Source organism: Apus apus, chromosome 2 (genome assembly GCF_020740795.1).
Source record: "Apus apus isolate bApuApu2 chromosome 2, bApuApu2.pri.cur, whole genome shotgun sequence".
In the NCBI taxonomy this organism is placed as follows: domain Eukaryota; kingdom Metazoa; phylum Chordata; class Aves; order Apodiformes; family Apodidae; genus Apus; species Apus apus.
In genome coordinates this window covers 138927008-138949602 of record NC_067283.1, presented here as the reverse complement: position 1 = coordinate 138949602, position 22595 = coordinate 138927008, and the positions used below count along the sequence as shown (strand labels likewise).

Sequence of the window (22595 nt, the reverse complement as noted above, 5' to 3'; positions counted from 1 at the left end):
TTCATGATATTTTCTCTTTACAGCCAAATATACAGCAAATCAATCTTTCAAAATACTTTTTAATGTCCTGAAGTATTCTAATGGGTAACGTTTGAGAAGAAAATTGAAAAAAAAGTGTAATTTCTCATGGAATTTTCCTCTTCTCCATCAACATTATCTACACTGAAGCTATAAAACCCTCGTAGTGATCTGACACACAATTGCTATTGAACCAAGATAAAATTAACTAGTAAAAGTCTGCTCAATAGTCTTCAATATATGTATTATTCAGACAGAATGCAGTATTAGCTGAGACTTTTAAAGTGGTACATCTATAAACTAGCTTGCTGGAAAAAAAAATATATGTTTTTAAGCTTCCTACTGACTTTCAAATTTGTTTATTCTCTGCTGTGAATTCATTTAATAGTCTTCTTATTTCATGCGGTTCAAAGTAAAAGAAGAAAAAAAGAAAAGGTAAGAAAAAAAGAAAGATTTGATGCTTTTTGCCATCAGATGTCTGCTTATTGAAGTGTATTATGATGCCTGCAATTAGATTTGCACTTCTGTGAGATGAAGGAATCAATGGTGGGTAATTACTGTAACTGACAGAGCTCCTGGCTGCTGCGGGTGGCCCTGCTGGCACCACCCAGCATGGTGGGAGAGCTCTTAGGACACGCAGCAGCCACCCAGGAGGGCATCTCCTCTCCCCACCTCCCACCTTCACTGGAAGCATCATCCGCTGCCCCGCTATGACTGCATGGAGATATCCTGGGCAGCTCTGCTCTCTCAGGGTGTGCAGACCACTCTTTGGCCAATACAAGAGATGAAGGATTTGGGTATTCCACTGAAGCCAACTCACCTGCTTGAACTTACATAGTGTTACGTGCCTCGTTCAGTTAGACTCAGTGATATATTCTTCTGACTTCCCAAGAGGCTGCTTTATCTTGTAGGAAGCAGACAGGTGTGGAGAGATAAATGGTAACTTTTGCAATTCTGTGAGCAGAAATGCCTTTACATTTCATATAGGTTGGTGGGAACAGATCATCCAAAGTTTTTATATCACTGCATACTCAGAACAAAGTGGACTTCACGCTTGAAAATCAGGAGAGAAGCAGCAAACTGAGAAAAATATTTTTCATTTTCCTATCATCTGCAAAAGGAAATAAAAAACTAAGTCTCTCTTTGGATCCTCTATATTGTAAGATCTAAGGTATACAGGCTTATGAACAGCATTTAGGTGGTATTTTAAAAAGCATTGTGAAAACAGTAACATGCATCATCAGGTAGGGTTAGAATGTTGTGCTACACATGGGAATGATGCAGGTAGCATGGAAATGGAGGTGGCTTTCAGCATTCTCATGATGAGAGTGTTGGTGTGAGGGAGATCCATGTCTTCTCTTTGCTCCAGCCATGTGGTGGCACTGGGCTGGCTGACTCCAAGCTGGAGCCTGGGGGTGAGCTACAAGAAAATGCCCCATTGCCCTCCCTGTGGCAGCCAGAACATGGACCAGGAGAAATCACTGAGCTCAGACACCAATGCCTACCCTCCTGTCAGACACATATATGATCACCATGTTTGAGCACCATTCTCTGATGCTCCATCCTTGTCCTCTACTCCTCAAGAAGTAAGGCCTAACCCATGTGTTTCTTCACATTGTTTCCCATGCCCCACATCCTCCTGATCATGTCATGCTGGGCACAAGGCACTTTGAGAGCATCACTTTCCAAAGCCAGGCAGTTCTCCCACCCCGCCATGCAGTGACCTTGTCCCTTTTTGATGGTGCAGCCTTCCCTGGTCCTTTGCTGCATTGCCCAAGATGAAAGCTATCCCATCACAGCTCCATGCATGTGAACGTTCTCTGATTCATGAGGACTATACACCAAACATTAAAATTTATTAACTGTTACCTCAGATGACAAACACGTATCACCAAGGGACAGCTTTGCAGAGGACAGATAGGTGTTGGTGACGGTAATATCTTCTAGTTCAGTGCTGAAATGGTCAGACTCTTTGATGACATTGTAATTTAGGGCCACGCTGTAGTTAGTTGGTTTCTTGTCCCGTTCCTGCTGGCAGTTACAGAGTTTCCTGAAGGCTGCTCTAAATTTCTGGGACATGAGGTTGTAAATGACAGGATTGATGGCACTATTTAAATAAATACAGATTCTGCAAAATAGCAGGAACCAGTTTTCTTGGAAAGGGCTGGAGAGGAAGGAATTGACCACGACCAGCGTGCGGTAGGGCATCCATAGAAATGCAAATAGGACCACAACCACAGCCAACATCTTGGTCACCTGGGGGAACACAGAGGTAGGCAGAAGAGGGACAGAAGGTTAGTACTCGTCTTGAAAGGAACATGTGTATTCCTACATGTCTAGGGCCAGAACAAAACTATGGGCAGGCTCTTCTCTTCAGCTGGAAATTTTCTCATCACTATTTTCTTCAGGAATGTTTTCTACAGTAAGAAGAACAAAAAAAATACTGGCTCCAAATTCGTCCTAGTTTTTCTTAAATGACTCTTTCTAGGTGACATCCCATTAAGCTAATTGTTGTAAATGTGAGTGAGAATTTGCACCTTCTCAGGCTGGAAGGAGGTATTGATTCAACTGGAAAAAAAGTGGGTCTAAAGTCCTTTTTTCAAACCCCATTAGATCTCCTTCTTTAGAGTAGTACAGTCTGTAGAGTAATTGAACCTGAAGCCTTTTTAGATTATATTCTTTAACAGCCAACATAAAAGAATAAAAGAATTAGAGAATTTCTGAAAGCCAAAAGTAAAGGAAAAAAACCTAAAAAACCCACCAAACTAAAAAAATATATTTCTATTTATTCCTATGTCTCAGATTCTCAGTATTTAATTAGATCTTCATTATTTCATATTTACTTTGAAAAGCCAATCAAAGTTTACAGAGCCAGGAAAAATAGGGATTATCAATAAAATTTGTTTAGTTTAAGAACTTCCATCTATTGTATAAATTTGTTCCAAATAAAGAAAAAAGCAACCTTTGGGGATTCCCAGGACAGCTGAAATGATGTGAACGAGAAATAATAAAAAATTTGGAAAAAAAAAAATAACACTGTAAAAAAGTCTTTTTCTGGTAACTAATTTAATTATAGTACATATGTTATTTCCTAGTCTCTACATTAAAAAAGTTTCAAAGATATTTATAAACAAGATAGAAAGCACGGTGAGATGTGTCAGGGGCATGGCCTCATGCAGGTCAGGAGATGACTTGGTTAACTGTGTGTGTGTGAACAGGAAAGTATCAGCACTGATTTTGGTGATCTACAACTGCTTCTTTTGGTTGTGGGTTGTTTCATTTTTTTACTGTTTTCCTTTCTTCTTGACATAAAACTGTTGCTACCTATTGACAGATTCAAGAACTTCTCTTTACTCTTGCTTTATTCCTTCTTTCTGGGTTCCTGAAGTTATACTTCAATGAAACAGCAACTCCTGTAACCACAGGACACGTTTTAGCTGCATGGATGATAGTTTCATTGCTTGCAGAAAGGACAGATGTAGATGAATAAGATTTGCATTTGTTTCCAGGGGGACAGACAGATAACTCCACTAAAATCACTCATAAATACATGCTAGTTTTAGGTGTGGTTTTTAATTTGAAGTTATAAGAGAGCATATAATTCTCTTGTGTTACAATCAAAAGCTCAATACATAGAAAGCCTGCAATACCATTGCCTAAGTATTTCCTTCTAGCTATCTAGAAAGATACATACACAAATAACCCAATTTGTTGTTTTTTAAAATATATATTATTATAAAGAACATAATGGAGAACAAAGTTACTCTACAAATTGATATACGTTTATCTATCTATCTAGCTGTCTATCTATTTATTTTTAAATGTACACAGGCTACAATTTTACCCAGTGCTGACCCCCTCTGGCTGAAGAAGACCCAGGACTCCTTCCCTGCTGCCTGTCCTCCCTCCAGCTCGGCTCCAGCCTGTGCCTCCAAACTGAGCAAATCAATTCAACTGAGAATAATAATTCATAATGAAAAATAATCCACATTCAGAGGAAGAAAGTAACTATTTGTGAAGCTTGGATTAACAATTAACTGAGCCAAACTAACAGGTGTTGCATCAGCTCAGGCATTCAGTGGGTGGGAGGATAATAGCTTACAGAGACATCAAAGAATTTTTTGGCCAGAAGCTCAGCAGGGGACTGTTATCATACCTGCTGATCGTTGGCAATTTACATTTCTTCTGAGCATGTCTTTAACAAACAGTTGCTCAGAGAATCACTCATAATGACAAAGCTGTCAGTTCAAATCCTGGGTTGAACTAAAAGTAAAATGATTTTGCTGTCAGGAAGGGGATATTTCAGACTCACAGAATTAATACTTTACAGCAATGAAAAAAAATGCTGTTACTCTTTAAGTGACTGCATCCTATATGCCTCAAAGACACATGTATGTAGTGTGCAAACTATTAACTGAATTTATGTATACCTGGAGCTTGATGTGTTTTTTTCTTCTATCTGACACCATGAGCTTGTACTGCTGCCATGTTCAACTGTGAGGCTCTGCTCAGACAATATATTAGAACTGGCTCTTAGCACCAGATAAAAAATGCCACGGTCAGATCACAAAGTGCCCTAAGCTGACATGGGTTCAGTCTTCAGGTTTAAATGTGTTTAAAAATACCAAGAGCTTCATGCTGTCAGTCTTTGTGCCAGGTAAGACATTGTCTTGCTGTGCTCAGATTCCATGGTTTCCTGGTCTTGACAGAAAGTGAAGCCAACGTAACCTGTGACTGTGCTAAAAAAGCAATCCTGTTCTCACCTGCCCCCAAAGAGGAAGGGAGGGTCAGGTCAGACTTCTCGTCCAACTGAAAACTAAGCTCTTCTCTGTGGAGCTGATTTTCAGTTTGCTCAGGTCGGTGATCCAACTCGTACCCACGTGCTGCCCACAGTCTACAGTCTGTGCAAGAGAAGAGGCAGAAGCATGTGGCCATGGATGGCACTTGGTGGCTCAGTCAGTGCAGGACAATGAGGAGGATTAGTCATGATTTTAAACTGGCTGTAGTGCATGTCTTTCCAAAGTTGCCAAAACCCACAAACCTGGCACAAGCTCTCTGTTGCCAGGCAGAAATTCAGTTATCTGATCCATCTCACCAGCTGTGATTTTGCCACTGAGACCCACTGTGAAGCCCTGAGTTCAGGTAGTTATTTGATCATTGGTAAATTGTCCTAAGATGGCTGCAGAGGCAGTGGCTTTTCATGCTCAGCTACCTTGGAGCATGAACTATATGTAAGTGATAGAAGCTCTTAGAAGGTGCTCTGGCTCTGCTCATTTTGACCCCAGCATAGCCAGAGGGCTTGTCACCCCAAACCGGGCTGAGGCAACACCCAGGGCTTCTGATGCAAAGCATGCCCTGGACTTTTATGCACCTGAATTTGCCTCTTATGGATGAACCCAGCTTCTAAACCTGAGTTAGGCCAAAGCTACTTTCTTATCCGAACCATTGGGATGGAGGGGCTGCACAGATAGAACTTGGAGGAACGTTTGGTCTGCTTTGCGTAGGTAATCTGCCATATACTTTTTCAAATCACTTCATATGAAACATAATTAAACATCATTTGGTGTTGGAGCTAATTATTTGACATCAGTTGAGTGCTAGGAGGACAAACATTTTTTAAGAACCTGTATTTTATTACCTGTAACAGTACAGCAAAGCTCCCTGAAAGCAAGAGCATCTTCATTCATTACTCAGGTGAAGGCAAGAATACACTGATTGCTCTTTTTTTTGTGGATGTGCACTGCGTAACCTGTACTCAGGGTATAAATTATTTCTAGTTAAGGAGATTGAAAACATGACTAAAAGGCTTTGAGCAAAGCCACTTTAGTCCAAATTCCAGCTGTACTTTGAATCATAGCAAAATGCTTGAGATTTAATATGTTCCTGGCTGCATGCAACCACTCTGCAAGCCTTATCTTTTAGTTTCTGAGAATGCTCTGAAAAATATTTAACATGTTTTTACTGAAGAAATTCCCATTATTTTAATTCTGAAGTAGTATTCTCCTTTCCTTCCTGCTCTAAAACCTTGTCATTCTAAGGAAGTGCTTTTACAAGACATTTTCATTACCATGATACTCATAGTTTGATAGTTGCTTCCTTCGCCTTTGAACATTAAACTTTCTTACATTGGTAGGTAAAATAGTCATACTTAGTAAGTTACTGTGCCACAGTGTCACTCTGGTATTTTAAAGGCATGTAATATCTAGATTCCTTGTACTTAGTGGTGTTCATTGCGATGCACAAAGATGGTATAAGTCAGTCTGTGACTTTGTAATCCAAAATAAGTTGTACAATGAGGACAATTAAATAAATAAAATGATTAGCATCTTGATATAATAACATGGCAAGTGAAACCAAGTGATATGATTGAGGATTTTGTGTAAGACATATAAAAGTAATCTTGCATAGCAAGCTGAAATCTGTGCTTGCTCTGCTGTGAGAGGGGTTTCTCTAGGGGCCAGGTGATGGCATACTGAAGAGAGGTCTTAAGAGAGCACCTTCTCTAGCGGGTAACCTGTATGTTTTAACTGACCATGGAGGGACCTTAGATTATTTGATTGCACTAAGCAACTAACTTTGTCAGATACCCATAATGTTAAGTGAGTTGGATCCCATCTCAAATATAAACAAACATGTTTCACAGCCCTCTGGATGCCTGGGGAAACTAGGAATTGCTTTGGGGAAAGCATGGAATCAACCTACAAATATGTCAGTCAGTGTTCATATTATGGATGGACAAGAAAAAAATTCAGATTTGTTGGCTGAGCTAGGTGGGATAAAATGGAAATGTGGGAGAGATCGACACAGCCAGAACCAGGACCTGATCTGGAGGACTGGACAGATGAGAAGCACATGGGAAAATTAAAAGCAAGCACACAGCTCAGGTTGTGATTCCATGAGACCACCAGCCTGACAGTGTATGGGCTCTTAGTTGCTGCCAAGAGGACCAGGATGGTTCCTTCTCTTCCCATGTTCTTTGTCTGGCTTCTTGCTTTTCTTTAAAAGGAATAAGCTGCTTGCCAAAGTAGCTCACAGAACAGGTACTCCTAGAAAAAAAAGGATTTAATTTTCCCCACATTTTCAAAACTTTTCTTTGTGACAGGCATGTCCCTTTTTTATCCCACATTTTTAAGTTCTCTTATTCTCTTCTTCTTGCAATGCCTGGGTCTTCAGGACATTTTCTTGCTTTTGAGCAGAAAAAAAATTCAAATTTTCAGAAGAAAAGGCATTAACATTTTAGGAATGCTGATAGATCCTAGTATCTGTGCTACTAAAGAGAAAAACAAAAAACCCCTAAAAAACCAAGAAAACACATCATTAGCAAAATTGAGCACCCACAGGAAAAAAACAAAAAGGCAGAAATTACTTTTCTCCCTCGCACCCTCTGCTGTAAAGAAACTTGTCATGTTGGTATGTGTTACTTGTTAGTGAACCTTGTTTTATTGTGAAATCTGCTCTGAATACTTTGAATAACACATTTGGTTGAAATGAAATCTTTCTTTCCCTCTTATTAATAAAAGATTTGGAAATAGAAAGCCTAAAATGGACTAAAGGGGAAACTGACCAACATTCAACTTTTATCATCTTCTCTGAATTCATTGTCCTAAACAGCAGCTATAAAATAAGCAGCTAAGCCTTCCAAAGTTCAAAAAGGAGCCATTATTTCTTTTATTTCTGCAGGCAAAGACAGGTTAGAAGTAAGTGGAATTTTGTTGGTGCTGTATATGAAAATCAAAGAAAATAAGCATTGAGATTTGTTTTGATACTTATGATACTTTATGATGTAAAGATATGGAAATGAAGACTGTGAGCAAAGACTGAAGAATTATTAGCTTGAATTAGCATGTCTAAAGTTGAAGCTGTAACATGTGTAAGTCAAAGATGACCTGTTACTTGACAGATGCAATGAGCTGATTATCATAGAATCATAGGATGGTTAAGGTTGGAAGTGACCTTAAAGATCATAGTGTTCCAACCCCCCTGCTATGAGCAGGGACACCTCACACTAGACTAGGCTGCACAAAACCTCCTCCAACCTGGCCTTGAACACCTCCAGGGAGGGGGCTTTCACAACCTCCCTAGGCAACTTATTCCAGTGCCTTACCACCCTCATGGTGAAGAATTTCTTCCTGATGTCTAACCTAAATCTACCCTGAAACCTTATATTGCATTTGCTTTGTCTGTGATTTTTGGTAATGGACAATCTGGTCAAACCTTTGGTAGAGGGACTTGTGTTTTTTCCAGGTTAAATTTATGCACACACCTTATTATATATCTGTGATAATGCCTGTAATTGGAGTTAATGTTTGCTCAATTGCTATTCATTTTGATTGGGATATAGACAGTGAATGTGTTTTCTGGAAGATTTAATAATATGGATGGCTTACAAATACCAATAACAGGTCATTTTGGAATAGTAAAGACACAAATTGGTAGGCTAATGCAATCACGTGCATGCCTGAGAAGTAAGAGATGTAACTGCTGCATCTGTCTTTGCAACTGCAATGAAGAAAAAAGAAAGAGCAGCCACCTACTAGGCTAACAAGCTAGACATCTTCAGCCTATCACAGCACCACTGAAAGTGGTACCACTGCTGTGGTTGGACTGCATGATCTCCAGAGGTGCCTGCCAGCCTCCTGTGAAATTGTAAGAAAGTATTGGAGGGAAATTTCTTTAGTCTGAGGTACCAAGGGGTCTGGGATAAAGTCCCTTGCTCATAATCCTTTAGGACATGTTCAGTCTTTCTTGTCACTACATGCAGTCTTTACCCTAGTTCCATGACAACAGTTAGAGTTTCCCAGTATTTTATCATGATCACAGAATCACAGAATGGTTTGGGTTGGAAAGGACATTAAAGATGATCTAGATCCAACCCTCCTGCATAGGCAGGGACACCTCCCACTTGGTCAGGTTTCTCAGGGCCCTATTCAACCTGCCCTTGAACAGTTCCAGGGATGGGGCTTCCACAATTTCCCTGGGCAACCTGTTCCAGTGTCTCCCCACCCTCACACTAAATAATTTCTTCCTAATGTCTAACCTAAATCTCCCACTTCCAGTTTTAATCCATTACCCCTTGTCCTCTCACTACAAGCCCTCATGAGGTCCAGGAGTCCTTACATGTACTAATTATGTGTTTAATTGGACAGCTCCAGTCTCATAGTCTGTATTTTCTGGCAATTGAGTAGAAATGAACTTCAATTCACTTCCTCAGGACCTGTAATCATCTTTCCAAATGATCATATAGTTGTTGAATATATCTTAATGTTAACTTTTCACTGAAGTTCTTTCTCTGGCTCTGAATTGAGTAAAATGGACTTTGAACTGTCTTGCCTTAAGAGATACTCTTCGTCATATCATTTTCTAATCATATTGATCTTTCCTCTGCTAAGCTTTGAAGTTTCAGCTACTGTGACCTGAGTTCAGTTGAAGAGTGCTGGAAGATTTTGCTTTCTCATCTTCCCTCCTGTTTAACTTGAGGAAATGAGTACATCAGGACTATTTTGCTCAGTTTTCTCAGGTTCAAATTCTGCAAATCACTCAGCAGAAATACTCTTATCATTTCTCTGTGGTCACAGAGGTCTCACCTTACTCTTAGTCACCTTGTCATTTTCTCCTAATCTTCTGTTGCAAAAACCACTATGTCACTGGTTGTCACTGAGATCCTCTCTTGGCAGTCAAATTCTTTCCCACAGTAGTGTTCAGCTATGTATGAACTTGAGTCTAGCAGGGTTAATTTCTTTGAGAAGCACAGCTGAAAGCCAATTCAACAGTCGTCACCAGCTCCATCAGACCTAAAATGTGTTTAAGATTTTTCATTAAGTCACAAACTAAACACATGCCTGAAGGTTTTCCTCCATGTTTCAACATCAAAACCAAGTGTTACACTAGTTAATTCCTCACAGCCTACTGCCACGTGGCCTTGAGCACAAACTGATTCTTCTGAAAATGGAGCATACCAGTATCTTGCTTTCTTCTGGCAGAGATCTTAGAATCATAGAATGTTAGAATTGTTGGAGTTGGAAGAGACCTTAAAGACCATCTAGTTCGAACTGCCCCCTTCAGGTACTGGAAGGCCACTATGAGGTCCCTCCAGAACATTCTCTTTTTCAGACTGAACAACCCCAACTCCCTCAGCCTGTCCTTGTAAGAGAGGTGCTCCAGCCCTCGGATCGTTTTTGTGGCCCTCCTCTGAACACATTCCAACAGGTCCACATCTTTCCTGTGCTGGGGGCACCAGAGCTGGATGCAGAGCTGGATGCCCCTCACCAGGGCAGAGGAGAGGGGCAAAATCACCTCTCTCGATCTGCTGGCCACATTTCTTTTGATACGGCCCAGGACGGAGTTGGCCTTCTGGGCTGCAACTGCACATTAGTGGCCCACTTCTCTAGCTTGTCCAGGTCCTTCTGGATGGCATCCCGTCCCTCTGGCATATTGACCGCACCACCCACCTTGGTGTCATCAGCAAACCTGCTGAGGGTGCTCTCAAGGCCACCATCAGTATTGTTAATGAAGATATTAAACAACATTGGGCCCAGCACTGACCCCTAAGGGACACCACTTGTCCCTGTTTTCCATCTGGACTTAGAGCTGTTGACCACTACCCTCTGGACACGACCACCTAGCCAGTTCCTTATCCACTGAAGAGTCTGCCCATCAAACTCATATCTCTCCAATTTAATGAGAGAGATGTTGTGGGGGACCATGTCAAAGGCCTTGCAGAAGTCCAGATAGATGACATCCAGCCATGTTTGTTTCACCAGTCACCTTATTTTCCATGTAACTTAGTATAGTTTCCAAGAGGATCTGCTCCATCACCTAGACAAGCACAGAGGTGAGACTAACTAGCCTGTAGTTACCCAGATCTTCCTTTTTTCCCTTTTCTTCCCTCAGGAGAAAGTCAGATGTTGTCTACTGACTTACAGTGGCTGATCAAAAGCTCTGCAAAGGCAATAAATGACTCTTACCGCTTTCCATAAAGAGTAGATAAACTGGGTTTAGCTTCTGGCAAGGAAGAGGCAGAATGAACAGCTTTCTGCTCCTTCTGGGACACCAAGAGACTGATGGAAAATTCAAAGTGAATAAGAAATCTCCTATGTACAAGGGACTCTCTAAGTGTCAAGTAAAACTACTTCTCTTTTTGCAAACCTTTAAAATGCATCTATCACACCCTGCTATCCAGCAAAATTCTGTAAAACAGAATTGATATTGCACAAGTGGGATTGATTGAGCTCTGCAGAAGTGGGTACAAGAATGGAGTTTGACAACCTGTGGGTATGTAAAGTTGCTTCTTGCCTCAGCAGAACTTTAGTTTGCAGCATAAACAAATATCTCATAATTTCAGTAGTTGTACAATATCAGTGGTAACAGATGTTTTTCAGTGAAACAAAAATGTTTTGGAAATGGAGATACTTTGTGATGAATTAAAGCTTATTTTGTGCTTTTCACTCTTTTGACATTTTAAGAAAAATGACTAGTTTTTTATATATATGTTTTTTTGCTTGTCTTTCCTGTTAACTTTTGTCTTGCAGTGCTTTGAATGAAAACTCCAAGAGGTCCTGAAGAGTAGTTTGAAGGGTTTGTCCATTGGTGGCTCTTGATATGGGGGTATTGATCCTTTTGTAAACAGATTTTGTTCCTGTTTGCTCTCTAAACATTGGAACAAAATAAATATTTCTTATAACTAACATAGTTCAGTGACTTAAATTGTGTTGGTGGGAGGATGAGGGCAAGGAATGGAATGAGTAGACAGAGGACCACTTTCTACCTGGAAGAGCTGATTTCTGTTCACTGGAAGAGCTGATTTCTGTTCACTGGAGACATAATATAGCCTCAATCTGAGCTCATCCTTAGATACCTTTCAGGAAAAATGTTAAAATAGATTTGACTCACCATTCTAATATATATTCCAGGCCTTCTTTCTAAATAATAGAATTATCTAATTTGCTGTTTTGTTTTGAAAACAGAAGTTCTCTGTCCACCTGACCACTTTTTTCCCCTTCAGTGCTGACATTATATCTGTTTACATCAGAGACTGAAAAGATCTGATTTAATTAAACTGAATATGGTCCATCTATTCTCTTTCATTGGTAAACACCTCTCTCGTCCTCTTTATCTCCCTGCTGAGCTGCCACCCCACCTTGCCTCAGTTCAGGTAGCTCTCCTCCACAGTTGTGAGGAATGGTTCTTTTACTGTGTACTTGTTTGATCTCTGAGCATAAAGCTATTCTAGGTGCCATATCAGGGTTGTTCATCTCTTGCCTTGCTCCTTCCACCTGTGCCAGGTAGGAGGAAGCACCCTAGATGTTGAATCCAGGATAGTTTCCAAGCTGCTTTTCCCATTTTCAGACCATCAGCTTCTAATTCTGTGCTAAATCTTATATGGAAAACTAAATGTCATATTGCCATTTTTGAAGAAAAAAAGACTTTCAAAACAGGTAATGGGAAGTCCCAAGAAAATGAAAGACAATGGTATGACTGGGCAGTCTGGATCAAACTAGATCTGGATTAGTCAAGCAATCTAAGTCAGACTAAATGAGTAAATCAATTCACATACTGCCATGTTGGATTAACCAGTGTCAAAAATGGATATGAAATTCCTGAGTTAAACTTTCAGGAAAGTTGATGAAACTATCCAACTTGCTGTTTCATTCTGGTACATTATATACATGTGAGCTTATAATAAATTAATTATAATAATTAATTATAGCCACTCAATGAAACAGTACTGAATGTCCATGTCTAGATTTTGACAGTGCGGAGGCTGCAGGGGTGGCCTCTCTGAGAAGGAGGGTCAGGACTGCCCCCATGCCAGACAAAAACAGTTCCATCCAGCTTCAATGAACTGACCACAGGACACAGTTGAACTTACCTATCACACTGTGAAAACATACTTAAGAAATGGCTGAAAAAGTGGAACGAGGAGAAAGAAACAAAAGAGTGAGAAAGAGTAGATGGAACACAAGAGTCAGAGGAGAAGGCACTCCTTCGTGAAGCACACCCCACCTGAAGGGTGCAGAAACACAGGAAAAGAATGAAAAGGAAGGAATGACAGGGAGAAACCTCTGCAACTTGATCACAACAATCCTGTATCCCGCTGGCTGCTTCATGGAAGAGGCTGAGTGCAATTTGTGGCTCAAGAAGGGGCAATAAATTTGAAATAAATAAAACTAATTTTTCCCAAATGAAGTCTGCATTGCACATGACAACAACTGATAAGTTATCTTCCTGTCCTTGTCTTGACCCATGAGCTTTCTTGCTCCTGTTCTTCCCCTTTTCTCCCTGTCTTGCTGTGGTAGAGTGAGCAAGCAGTTGAGGTGGTGTTTCACTGCCAGTGGGAGCCAAACCAGCCTCAGGAACATGCACAAATTTTGTTTTGTAGAAATGTTCTTGGATAAATATGAGAAATGCCATAGAAGGAGGAAGCCTGCACCTCATTTTCAGTCTCTTTTTCTACAGGTCAAATACTGGACATTGCATGCAGTGCCATTGCTGTGGTGCAAGCAGAGTTCCAAGAAGGCATAATAGACAGTTTTATGTGCCAGCAGAATTCGTTATGAGGTCAGCTATACATTTCTTTGCCAGAGCAGCAGGAAACTTGCATTTGTGTGTCTGACTACTGAGATTTTCGATTTTTTTTAAATATGGACCTGTGTTTTCCCGTTTTACACTACTGACTATATTTTGCATGCTGCTATTATATTAAAAAAATATTATCAATAATGGCACACTATCCTTGCTTTGCTTCTTATGTTGTGCTATGTGCAAAGGCTAGCTTTACTCAGATTGATGCTACTGTAAATAATCAGTTTACACAGGCTTTTAGAAAAAGTCTTGCTGTCTTTACAAGAATGGTATCCACATTCAGCAATGCCCACCATAAGAGATTTATCTGTTTCTCAAGTGATGTTAAGCACACATCAAGCATGTATCCTAAAGTGACATTGAGAATTTGAGAAACTTACTATCTTCTTCTAGTAATTAATGGAGAAAGAAAAACAAAATTAAATACTTCTAATCTGACTATTACTTATAATTGGAGACACATACATTGATGTACCAACGCCCACACGTTTCAGTCGAGCGTTTCTGGGCACGGTTCTAACTGGCTGTGAGCGCTCCGTGCTCTAGCAAGGCAGCTCAGTTAACTTTTGATGTCAGTGCCCTCTCTCTAATGAGGGAAAATGGTCCCTCTCCTTAAACAGCAGCAATCTTCTAATGTAATAAGAACAAAAAGTTCAACCCATCTCCCAAGAGAGGCACTAAGCTTGCTTGAAAAGGTACGCTCCTCAGCTTTGCTTTCCTGAGGGAACTGCAGAGTGCAGGGAGGCAGAAGCGTCTCTCTTGGCAAAGCCTCCCTGGGGTGCCCGGCAGCAGCTGCTGCGGGCTCGGAGCCAGCCGGCCCCGCGCTCCGCACCGCTCCCTCCCCGCGCTCCGCACCGCTCCCTCCCCGCATCTCGCCTCCTCCCGCAGCCGGAGGCGGCTCCGAGAGCCCGTGGCAGAGCCGAGCGTCCCACGTTCCCTATCGCGGCACCGACTGTGCCCCTGCTGAGGGCTGTGCGGGTGTGAGGCAGCAGAGTTTCTTGCCAGCAGCCATAGCTCAGTCTGCTACCTTCTACTTGTACAACTGCACCTTGCAGGGTACGTATTTAACATTATGTAAAGAAACTGGTCAAACCTATGCCTCAGTTTTGAGCCATTAATACATAAAGATGATATTTAATGAGAGATAATAACAAAGATACTTGACAGTTACAAAGTGTTTTTATATCCGGGCTTGCAGGAGTAGACTTTTGATAGGAGACTTAAAGACAGCAGAAGTGCCGACTGTGTTTGCACAGTGCCTTAGCCAGGACAAATCCTCATGTCTCCTAAGCTCCCACACTAGATCCTTCTCTTCAGATCTCAAAAATAACTCAAGAGTCACTTTGTATATTTGGCAAGATTATTAACAGGCTGTAATAAGAAAGTAGATTAAAAAAAAAAATTAATTGTTTATTGACACTTCCTAATTGCTTTTCTATATAGGAAAAAAAATACTGTTCATTTTTTCAGTCCTTGCAGTAGTTAATAACAAATAGGCAAGAAAAAAAACAAAACAATATATATATACATAAATTTATATGCATCACAGAATTTCAGCTTGATTACTTAGCAAAAAGGGAGAATATACTTTACCCCCTTCCAAAAGTTTAGGGGGAACTAGTGTTTCCCACACAAGTGACCTCTTAATAAGAGGGTGTTAGGTTTTAGAAAGTCATTTCAAACCACTGTTCCTACCTGCCTTCGAGAAGCAATAGTGCTATTGAAACTCCTGTTAGTCATCTTGGAATTCACAGGCTTGCTTTGGTGAGCCATGTCATTCCTCCACGTATTAGAGTTTTCTTTTGGGTCCAAAGGGACGGGGTTCAGGAACAGTATTCTAGCAATCAGGCCATAGAGGACAGTTGCCAATACCACTGGTACAACATAAAATATACCAAAGTCCATCATGTAGATTGGAGAGTAATAGCTCCTGGACACCTTGTAGCCACAGGACACAACAGTAGCATCTTTGTAGACTACTGTATTAAGGTCTAGCAAGAAAAACCAGAGCATACAGTATATGGAGGTGAAAGCCCACACAAAAATAATGATCTTTTTAGCTCTTGAAAAAGTGCATAGGAATTGAGCTTTGATTGGGTGGCAGATGGCTATGTATCTCTCAATGGTGAAGGCAGTGATGGAAAAAGAAGAAGCATTGATCCCTAGGTATTGGAGATAAGTGATGCAGAGACACCCTATGTAGCCATACACCCAGGATCTATACAGGCTTTCTGTGATATTGGGTAGTCCTGCAGCCACAAGCACCATGAGATCTGCCACAGCCAGACTCACCAGGTAGCAGTTAGTGGGAGTTCGCATGTGTTTGGTTCTGAGGACCACCAAAACCACCATGATGTTGCCCACGATGCCCAGTCCACAGATGAGGAGGACCAAGAGGATGGTAACCACTTGGTATTCGACTGTAATGACTTCTTGGCTTGATAGTGGCAGCCCAGTTTTGTTCTGCTCATCCCATGTGCCATTCTCCATCTTCACCAGGACACTGCTGTTTCTGCCCAGCACTCAGTCTCAGCACATGTTCTGCATGGTCCCCTGCAAAAGGGTGAGTAGAGCAAAGCATGTGCGAGCTGTAGCCCCAGGGCACATCCTCCACGTAGTCAGAGTCCCATTCCTGTACTGTCCTCCACTCACCCAAAAGCACCTGGACTTTTCAGTCTTTGTCAATTCAATTATCAGACAGGTTAATCCCTCTAAGACTTCGGCTCGTGCCCACAGGTGAAAAAGCTGTTTTCTCAGAGCTAGTTGGAGGCATTCATGAAAACACAGCATGTGGCGATAGGAGCTTTCCTCTGCAGAGGAGGAGGAGGAGGAGGCAGCGGCAGGGAAAGCAGAGCCCTCCTGCAGTGCCAGCTGGCTAAACGCTGCCCTGGACCGAACGGAGCCAGAACAGGCAGGCTTCAGAATCGCAGCTCTCCAGGAGGAGTCACAACGCACCGAGGGTGGAGACAGCAGCGGGGAGGTGAAAGGAGAGCGATTTGTAAAGCCTCACAGGTTTCCTACTTCACGTTGCTTTCCCTCTGCTCTCAGGCAGCTGTCTCATGTGTCGATGATATTGATCGATCCTGGCACACAAAGGGGAGATTGACTGGCTAGAAAAATACACCAGTCTCTAAAATTCTGACTTCCCATGTTCCTGCCCTTGTGAAAATTAAGGTAATTTACACTTACCTCCTGCTTTGCTGTAAGAGTCCCTTCAGAGCTTACAGAAAGAAATGTATCCCAGCTTTTGAAAACAGCAGGAAAAGTTTAGTTTCTTTACATTAGAGACAATTCTCTTCAAAACCTCTATTGCTATTGCTGTCATCATTCCTGAGCCATTTCAGCTGGATTGTAAACCGCAACAATAAAACTACAAGAGCACAAATTGCTTCTTAATGAGCTCAGTCACATGTGTGTTTTAATCCTCCACTGTTTCCTTAATGAAGAGTCTCCTCTGGTTGAGTAAACTCCTTGTTCAGTCAGGTCATGTATAACCACAGACAAATTGAAGACCGGTGGAAGTAACTGCTCTGAGATAGCCTGATGAAAGCCCTGCAGATGCACTAGCAGTATTCACCAGACCAGCTGCACCTGGAGTTGGATGCAGAACTTTCCTGTCCTGTAATTCTGTACATAGCTGGAAGAGGAAGATCAGTGCTAGTGTGAGGCCCACGTGTCAGAAAAAGGATTCCTTCCAGCCCCCTTCATATTCCACAACATTTTATCCTTCAAACTGGGCAGATTGCCATTAGCAATCTATGCTTTTAAAGCTATGTGGTTATAGTGGTTGCAGCCCCAGATGCTCAATGACAAAGCATAAGATGCACCAGGAGGGACCTCAGGAGTGAACTAGCACAGATTTAGTGGCAATAATCAGAGACCCAGCGGAGATCAAACCTAGCAGGGCACGAAGCCAGAGTTCAAACCAGGACACTGAGTTAGCAGACAGCCTGGCTAAACTCCTTAACCCTCAGTGTCTTCAGCTGAAAAGGAAGGTTTCAACAGTTCCACAGACTGATCTCTCTTTCAGGGAGGACTGATGTCTTTCTGATACACTGTCCCAGCACAAAGTCTTACTCCTCATGTTTCCATGTATTCTGCTAGCTTATATAGGCCAGGTGGATGGTCCAAGTTGGGGTTGAGGAGCTAGTACATCTGAGAGTATGTAAATGCTTGCAGTGCCAGAAGTAATGGCTGAGGATGTGAGTTGCAAAAAACCTGGGGGATATTTAAAAGCCCACACAACTTGGAAGTGACTATGGGAAGACTGAAAGATGTGCAAGAAATTATTATCTGATGCTTGTCTCACTCTTCTGCATCTGCTACTGGTCTGTATCAAAGATGAGATAGACCTTCTTGTCTCAGCCAGTAGTTCACTTTTTATGGCTTTTTGCCAAATGTTGCATTCTAGTAAAGAAAAATGTATTGAGTTGGGGAAGTATATGTACAGGATGCATTCAGAGGATTTCCAAATTATGCATTTTTTATTAAGCATTTACCTTTTCCTTCCATACAGTACTTGCCCAGCCTACAATGTTTCTGTAAAATCTGCGGTAGCTGCAGAAGGAATTTCAAGGCAGTGTGAATATGTTTTTTTCTATGTAATTAAAGCATCTGGTGTCTTGGATTCAGCACAAACATCATGCGATGCACATTGCCTGATACATACAAATTATCCTTCTGCCATGATCCTCAGTGAGAGATCACATACTGAATCTGAGAATCAGTCAAAGTTAATGCTGTGTTAATGTAACCTTCAAAATGCACTGGCTAGTTTCAAAAGCAGTTCAGCATTAATACATGCAAGCCTGGCAGCTGTGCCAGAGAAATTTTATAACCAGGTGGACTAGAGATCACTATGAAACTTTTAATGCCTATCTGTTACTCCATTTTATACACATACCTGTTAGTCCAGGTATCAATTGACATTACATGTACAAATGAGTACAAATGCAGTTAACAAGTCCACAACAACAGGCAGCAAAACAAGCCTCTAAAATGTTCTGACTCTTACTAATACAGTCCTTTTTGTATAATCCTTTGAGTAGGAGTGATGGGGGAGGGAGCCTGGTGATACACCCTGTGCTGTACACTGCTTAGCCAAAACACTTGTGTGCAATTTTTTCCCCATTTGTCTCAATTAAAATGCACCTCTGCTCACTTGAGGCACAACAAACCCATAACAAACTTCTCATAACATTAAGGACATGCTGACATGGAACAATGAATCACTGTAAACATTTTACCCCACTAGCTATAAATTATTCTTAATTCTGTTTCTCCAACCCAGATTATTTCCCCAGCTGGCCTTTTCTGTTCTGAAAAATGCCTCCACCAAAATGGCAGTTTCATACCCTATTACCTGTTTGTACTCAGAGTTCCTAAAAAATAATAACTACCTTGGATTCTTTACTTTGTGTCCACTCTGAGGGAGTGCCAAGCACTTACTGCTGTACAAATGTCTCCAAGTTTGTAGAGAACCAAAGTGATGGAACTTCAGTAGCACCCAGAGGCTGGTTTTTAAGGTTGGTGACTGGCACGATCAGCTCCAAATGTGTTTTGGATTTACATTTGACTTATTTAAATATTGTAGTCACGGTGGTCAACTAGAATTTAGTCTCCTACATCTGCTACGCCACTTAACTGTGGTTTTGTGCTAATTAGTGAGCCTGTGGAAAAGTATTTTGTCTGGGGGACAAATCTGAACCTGGAAAAAACTTTTACAAGTAGAGATTGTGAGGAGACCAAACACCTTTCCTATTAAATTAATCTCATTACCCACAGGCAGTCATCCTTCTTTCTAACTCATGTTTTGCTGCCTGTTACCTCGACTGAAGTACTGCTAAAATCCTGGGTACGTTTTCAATAAATGCCTAAGTGATTTAGGACTTGTCGTGACTTGGGGATTACTATGTGTATCTGATAAATTATATTTTATTTAGGAGCATTTAATTTATGTATCTGCATGAGAATGTAAGTCCTATTTGAAAGACCAGTTCTATGTACCTTCTTTTTTTGATTTAATCTTTGCGTTGGACTGGTTTTGGATGTTAGCTCAAGGTGAGTAATAAGAAATTTTTAACTTAATTGTTCTGAAAAAATACTGTCACAAAAAGTAAGAACAATGGATTTAAGGAATATTTTGGCTTACATGGGAAACACGGTTTATCTGTTGACTGCAAACAAGGTCTCTGGGCACTGTGGATATGGGGGTCATCAGGAGCAGTCAACATGGTTTTATCAAGGGTAAATCATGTTTGACTAACCTCATAGCCTTCTATGAGGAAATTACTAGGTGGATAGATGATGGTAGAGCGGTAGATGTGGTATACCTTGATTTCAGTAAAGCATTTGACACTGTCTCCCATAGCATCCTTGTAGATAAGTTGATCAGGTATGGGTTTGGAGATCAGGTAGTGAGATGGATCAAGAACTGGTTGAAAGGAAGGAGTCAGAGAGTTGTAGTCAATGGGGCAGAATCTGGTTGGAGGTGTGTGACCAGTGGAGTCCCTCAGGGGTCGGTACTAGGACCGGTGTTGTTCAACATCTTCATCAACGACCTGGATGAGGGTACAGAGTGTACCCTCAGCAAGTTTGCTGATGACACTAAGCTGGGAGGAGTGGCTGACACACCAGAAGGCTGTGCTGCCATTCAGAGGGACTTAGACAGGCTGGAGAGTTGGGCGGGGAGAAACATGATGAAGTTCAACAAGGGCAAGTGTAGAGTTCTGCATTTGGGGAAGAAAAACACCATGCACCAGTACAGGTTGGGGGCTGACCTGCTGGAGAGCAGTGTAGGAGAAAGGGACCTGGGAATCCTGGTAGACAGGAGGATGACCATGAGCCAGCAATGTGCCCTTGTGGCCAAGAAGGCCAACGGCATCCTGGGGTGCATTAGAAAGGGTGTGGTTAGTAGGTCAAGAGAGGTTCTCCTACCTCTTTATTCTGCATTGGTGAGGCCACATCTGGAATATTGTGTCCAGTTCTGGGCCCCTCAGTTCAAGAAGGACAGGGATCTGCTTGAGAGAGTCCAGCGCAGAGCTACAAAGATGATTAAGGGAGTGGAACATCTCCCTTATGAGGAGAGGCTGAGGGAGCTGGGTCTCTTTAGCTTGGAGAAAAGGAGACTGAGGGGTGACCTCATCAATGTTTACAAATACGTAAGGGGTGAGTGTCAGGGAGATGGAGTTAGGCTTTTCTCAGTGATGACCAGTGATAGGACAAGGGGTAATGGGTGGAAATTGGAGCATAGGAGGTTCAAGGTGAATACCCGAAAAAATTTTTTTACTGTGAGAGTGACAGAGCACTGGAACAGGCTGCCCAGGGAGGTTGTGGAGTCTCCTTCACTGGAGACATTCAAAACCCACCTGGATGCGTTCTTGTGTGATGTGCTCTAGGTGACCCTGCTCTAGCAGGGGAGGTTGGACTAGATGATCTTTCGAGGTCCCTTCCAACCCCTAAGATTCTATGATTCTATGATTCTATGACTGTGGTCTCTTGAGACATATCTGGGATCTTGTGGATTTACAAGTGAGACTGGAAGGACTTTAAAGAAGTTTAATCTTTTCTTCAATAATTTTTATCAAGTCAGGCAGAGTTGTTACATGAGCCTGATGAAGCAGAAGGAACCTTGCCAGAATAAAAATACAGAGATCACACACAAGAACGAGTGAGGAAGACTGCTTCCATGATGTTTTATGGTTAGTTTGATTATCTGAATTCACTTGGACTTCACCTCTTAAAAGAGACTATGCCCCTGGTATCTGGTGAAAAGTCCAGTCATAACATTTGTGCCTCACTGTTCAAAGCTAGGAGAAAAGCCTAAACTCTGCCAACCATAGTAAATCATGGGTATATTACTGTAAAAGCTGAGGTTCCCTGTGCTGTAAATGTCAGTCTTGAGCAAATCAGTCCCTTTTCCAATGAGCTGGAAAACATCCAGAAAGGGAAGGTTGGACAGCAATCTGACAAGGACCATAGGGCCTCTACTGAGCACTCTGCTCTGCCACAGAGCTGTGGGATGGACATCCACATTTCACTGGCAAGATATAAAGCAGAGCAGGTGCAGAGGAGTGGCAGAAGAAAGACTCATAGCATAGTAAATTCACCACTCACTTAAGGGATTAATATTTCCCAGACTTTCATGCAAAGCTCTATGCCCAGTGATGTTGCATGCAAGTTACAAATAAAGTTTATTATAAAGAATAGTTGATTTTTTCATAGGTTACATTTGTTATCCCACCCTTTCCAGCCCAAACATCATGTCTGAGTATGGCCATTAAAAGACTTGGTCTCTAAGAATGCAGCCAGCAAAGTACTTCTGACACTACCTTGAAAACTGACCACTTAGCTCTAGGAGAAAATTTAAAGCAGGGAGATCATCCACCAGATGATTTTAATAGGGCTATGTTAATTTTAACAGTTTAAGTATCCAAACCTGCCTGTTTTCCCACTTTATAAAGTGTTTCTTATCTGCAAAGAAAAAGAGACCATAGGTATCAACATGATACTATGATTCCCAGAAACAACTATACTGGATACATAAAAAAATGGTTGTTTTATGGCAGTGAAAAGGAAAAAAAAGAATACCTGCCTTGGGACACCATTTATGTAAAGGACTACCTTAAAATGTAGCAGAATGTATTTCCTTTTAATACCTTTAATATACTGAACACTATATAGGTCATAATTTTTCACCAGGAAAATAAAAGCTGGTAACATTTCTAGAAATGTTTTCAGTTGTCCTTTACATGGCAATAAAGGCTTCAATGATCATTTAATACTATCTTAGACTAAAGAGGATGCTTAGAATTTCACAAATATTTTCACATTTCCCAGGTGCACTTAAAAGAGCTGCCATCTGTGTTTGCTTAGCATGCTGAATGCTGATAGAAAGGGTTGTGGCACTACTAAATGGTGCCTTTACCTTTGGCATTAGCATTCAATTGACCTGAGCACCACAGAATAGTATTGACCACTAAAACAATGTTATATTT

At 41.4% G+C, this 22595-nt stretch overlaps 1 protein-coding gene across 1 annotated transcript; it reads right to left on the bottom strand.

The window, feature by feature from the left end:
- Window positions 1-1866: 1866 nt before the first annotated feature.
- Window positions 1867-16094, bottom strand: TRHR (thyrotropin releasing hormone receptor). Its single transcript, XM_051611435.1, has 2 exons — window positions 15295-16094; window positions 1867-2274 (listed from the first exon to the last, which is right to left on the bottom strand). Exons 1-2 carry the CDS (start codon window positions 16087-16089, stop codon window positions 1867-1869), a joined length of 1203 nt encoding a protein of 400 aa, XP_051467395.1. The 5' UTR covers window positions 16090-16094.
- Between the last annotated feature and the right edge of the window lie 6501 nt (window positions 16095-22595).

Bases quoted from the DNA above. Each gene is read 5' to 3' on its own strand.
- TRHR (XM_051611435.1), bottom strand. From the start codon at position 16,089: ATGGAGAATGGCACATGGGATGAGCAGAACAAAACTGGGCTGCCACTA. The intron at 2,275-15,294 runs GTAGGAACAGTG...GTGTTCCCCCAG, and splicing joins CTATTGCTTCTCGAAGGCAG to GTGACCAAGATGTTGGCTGT.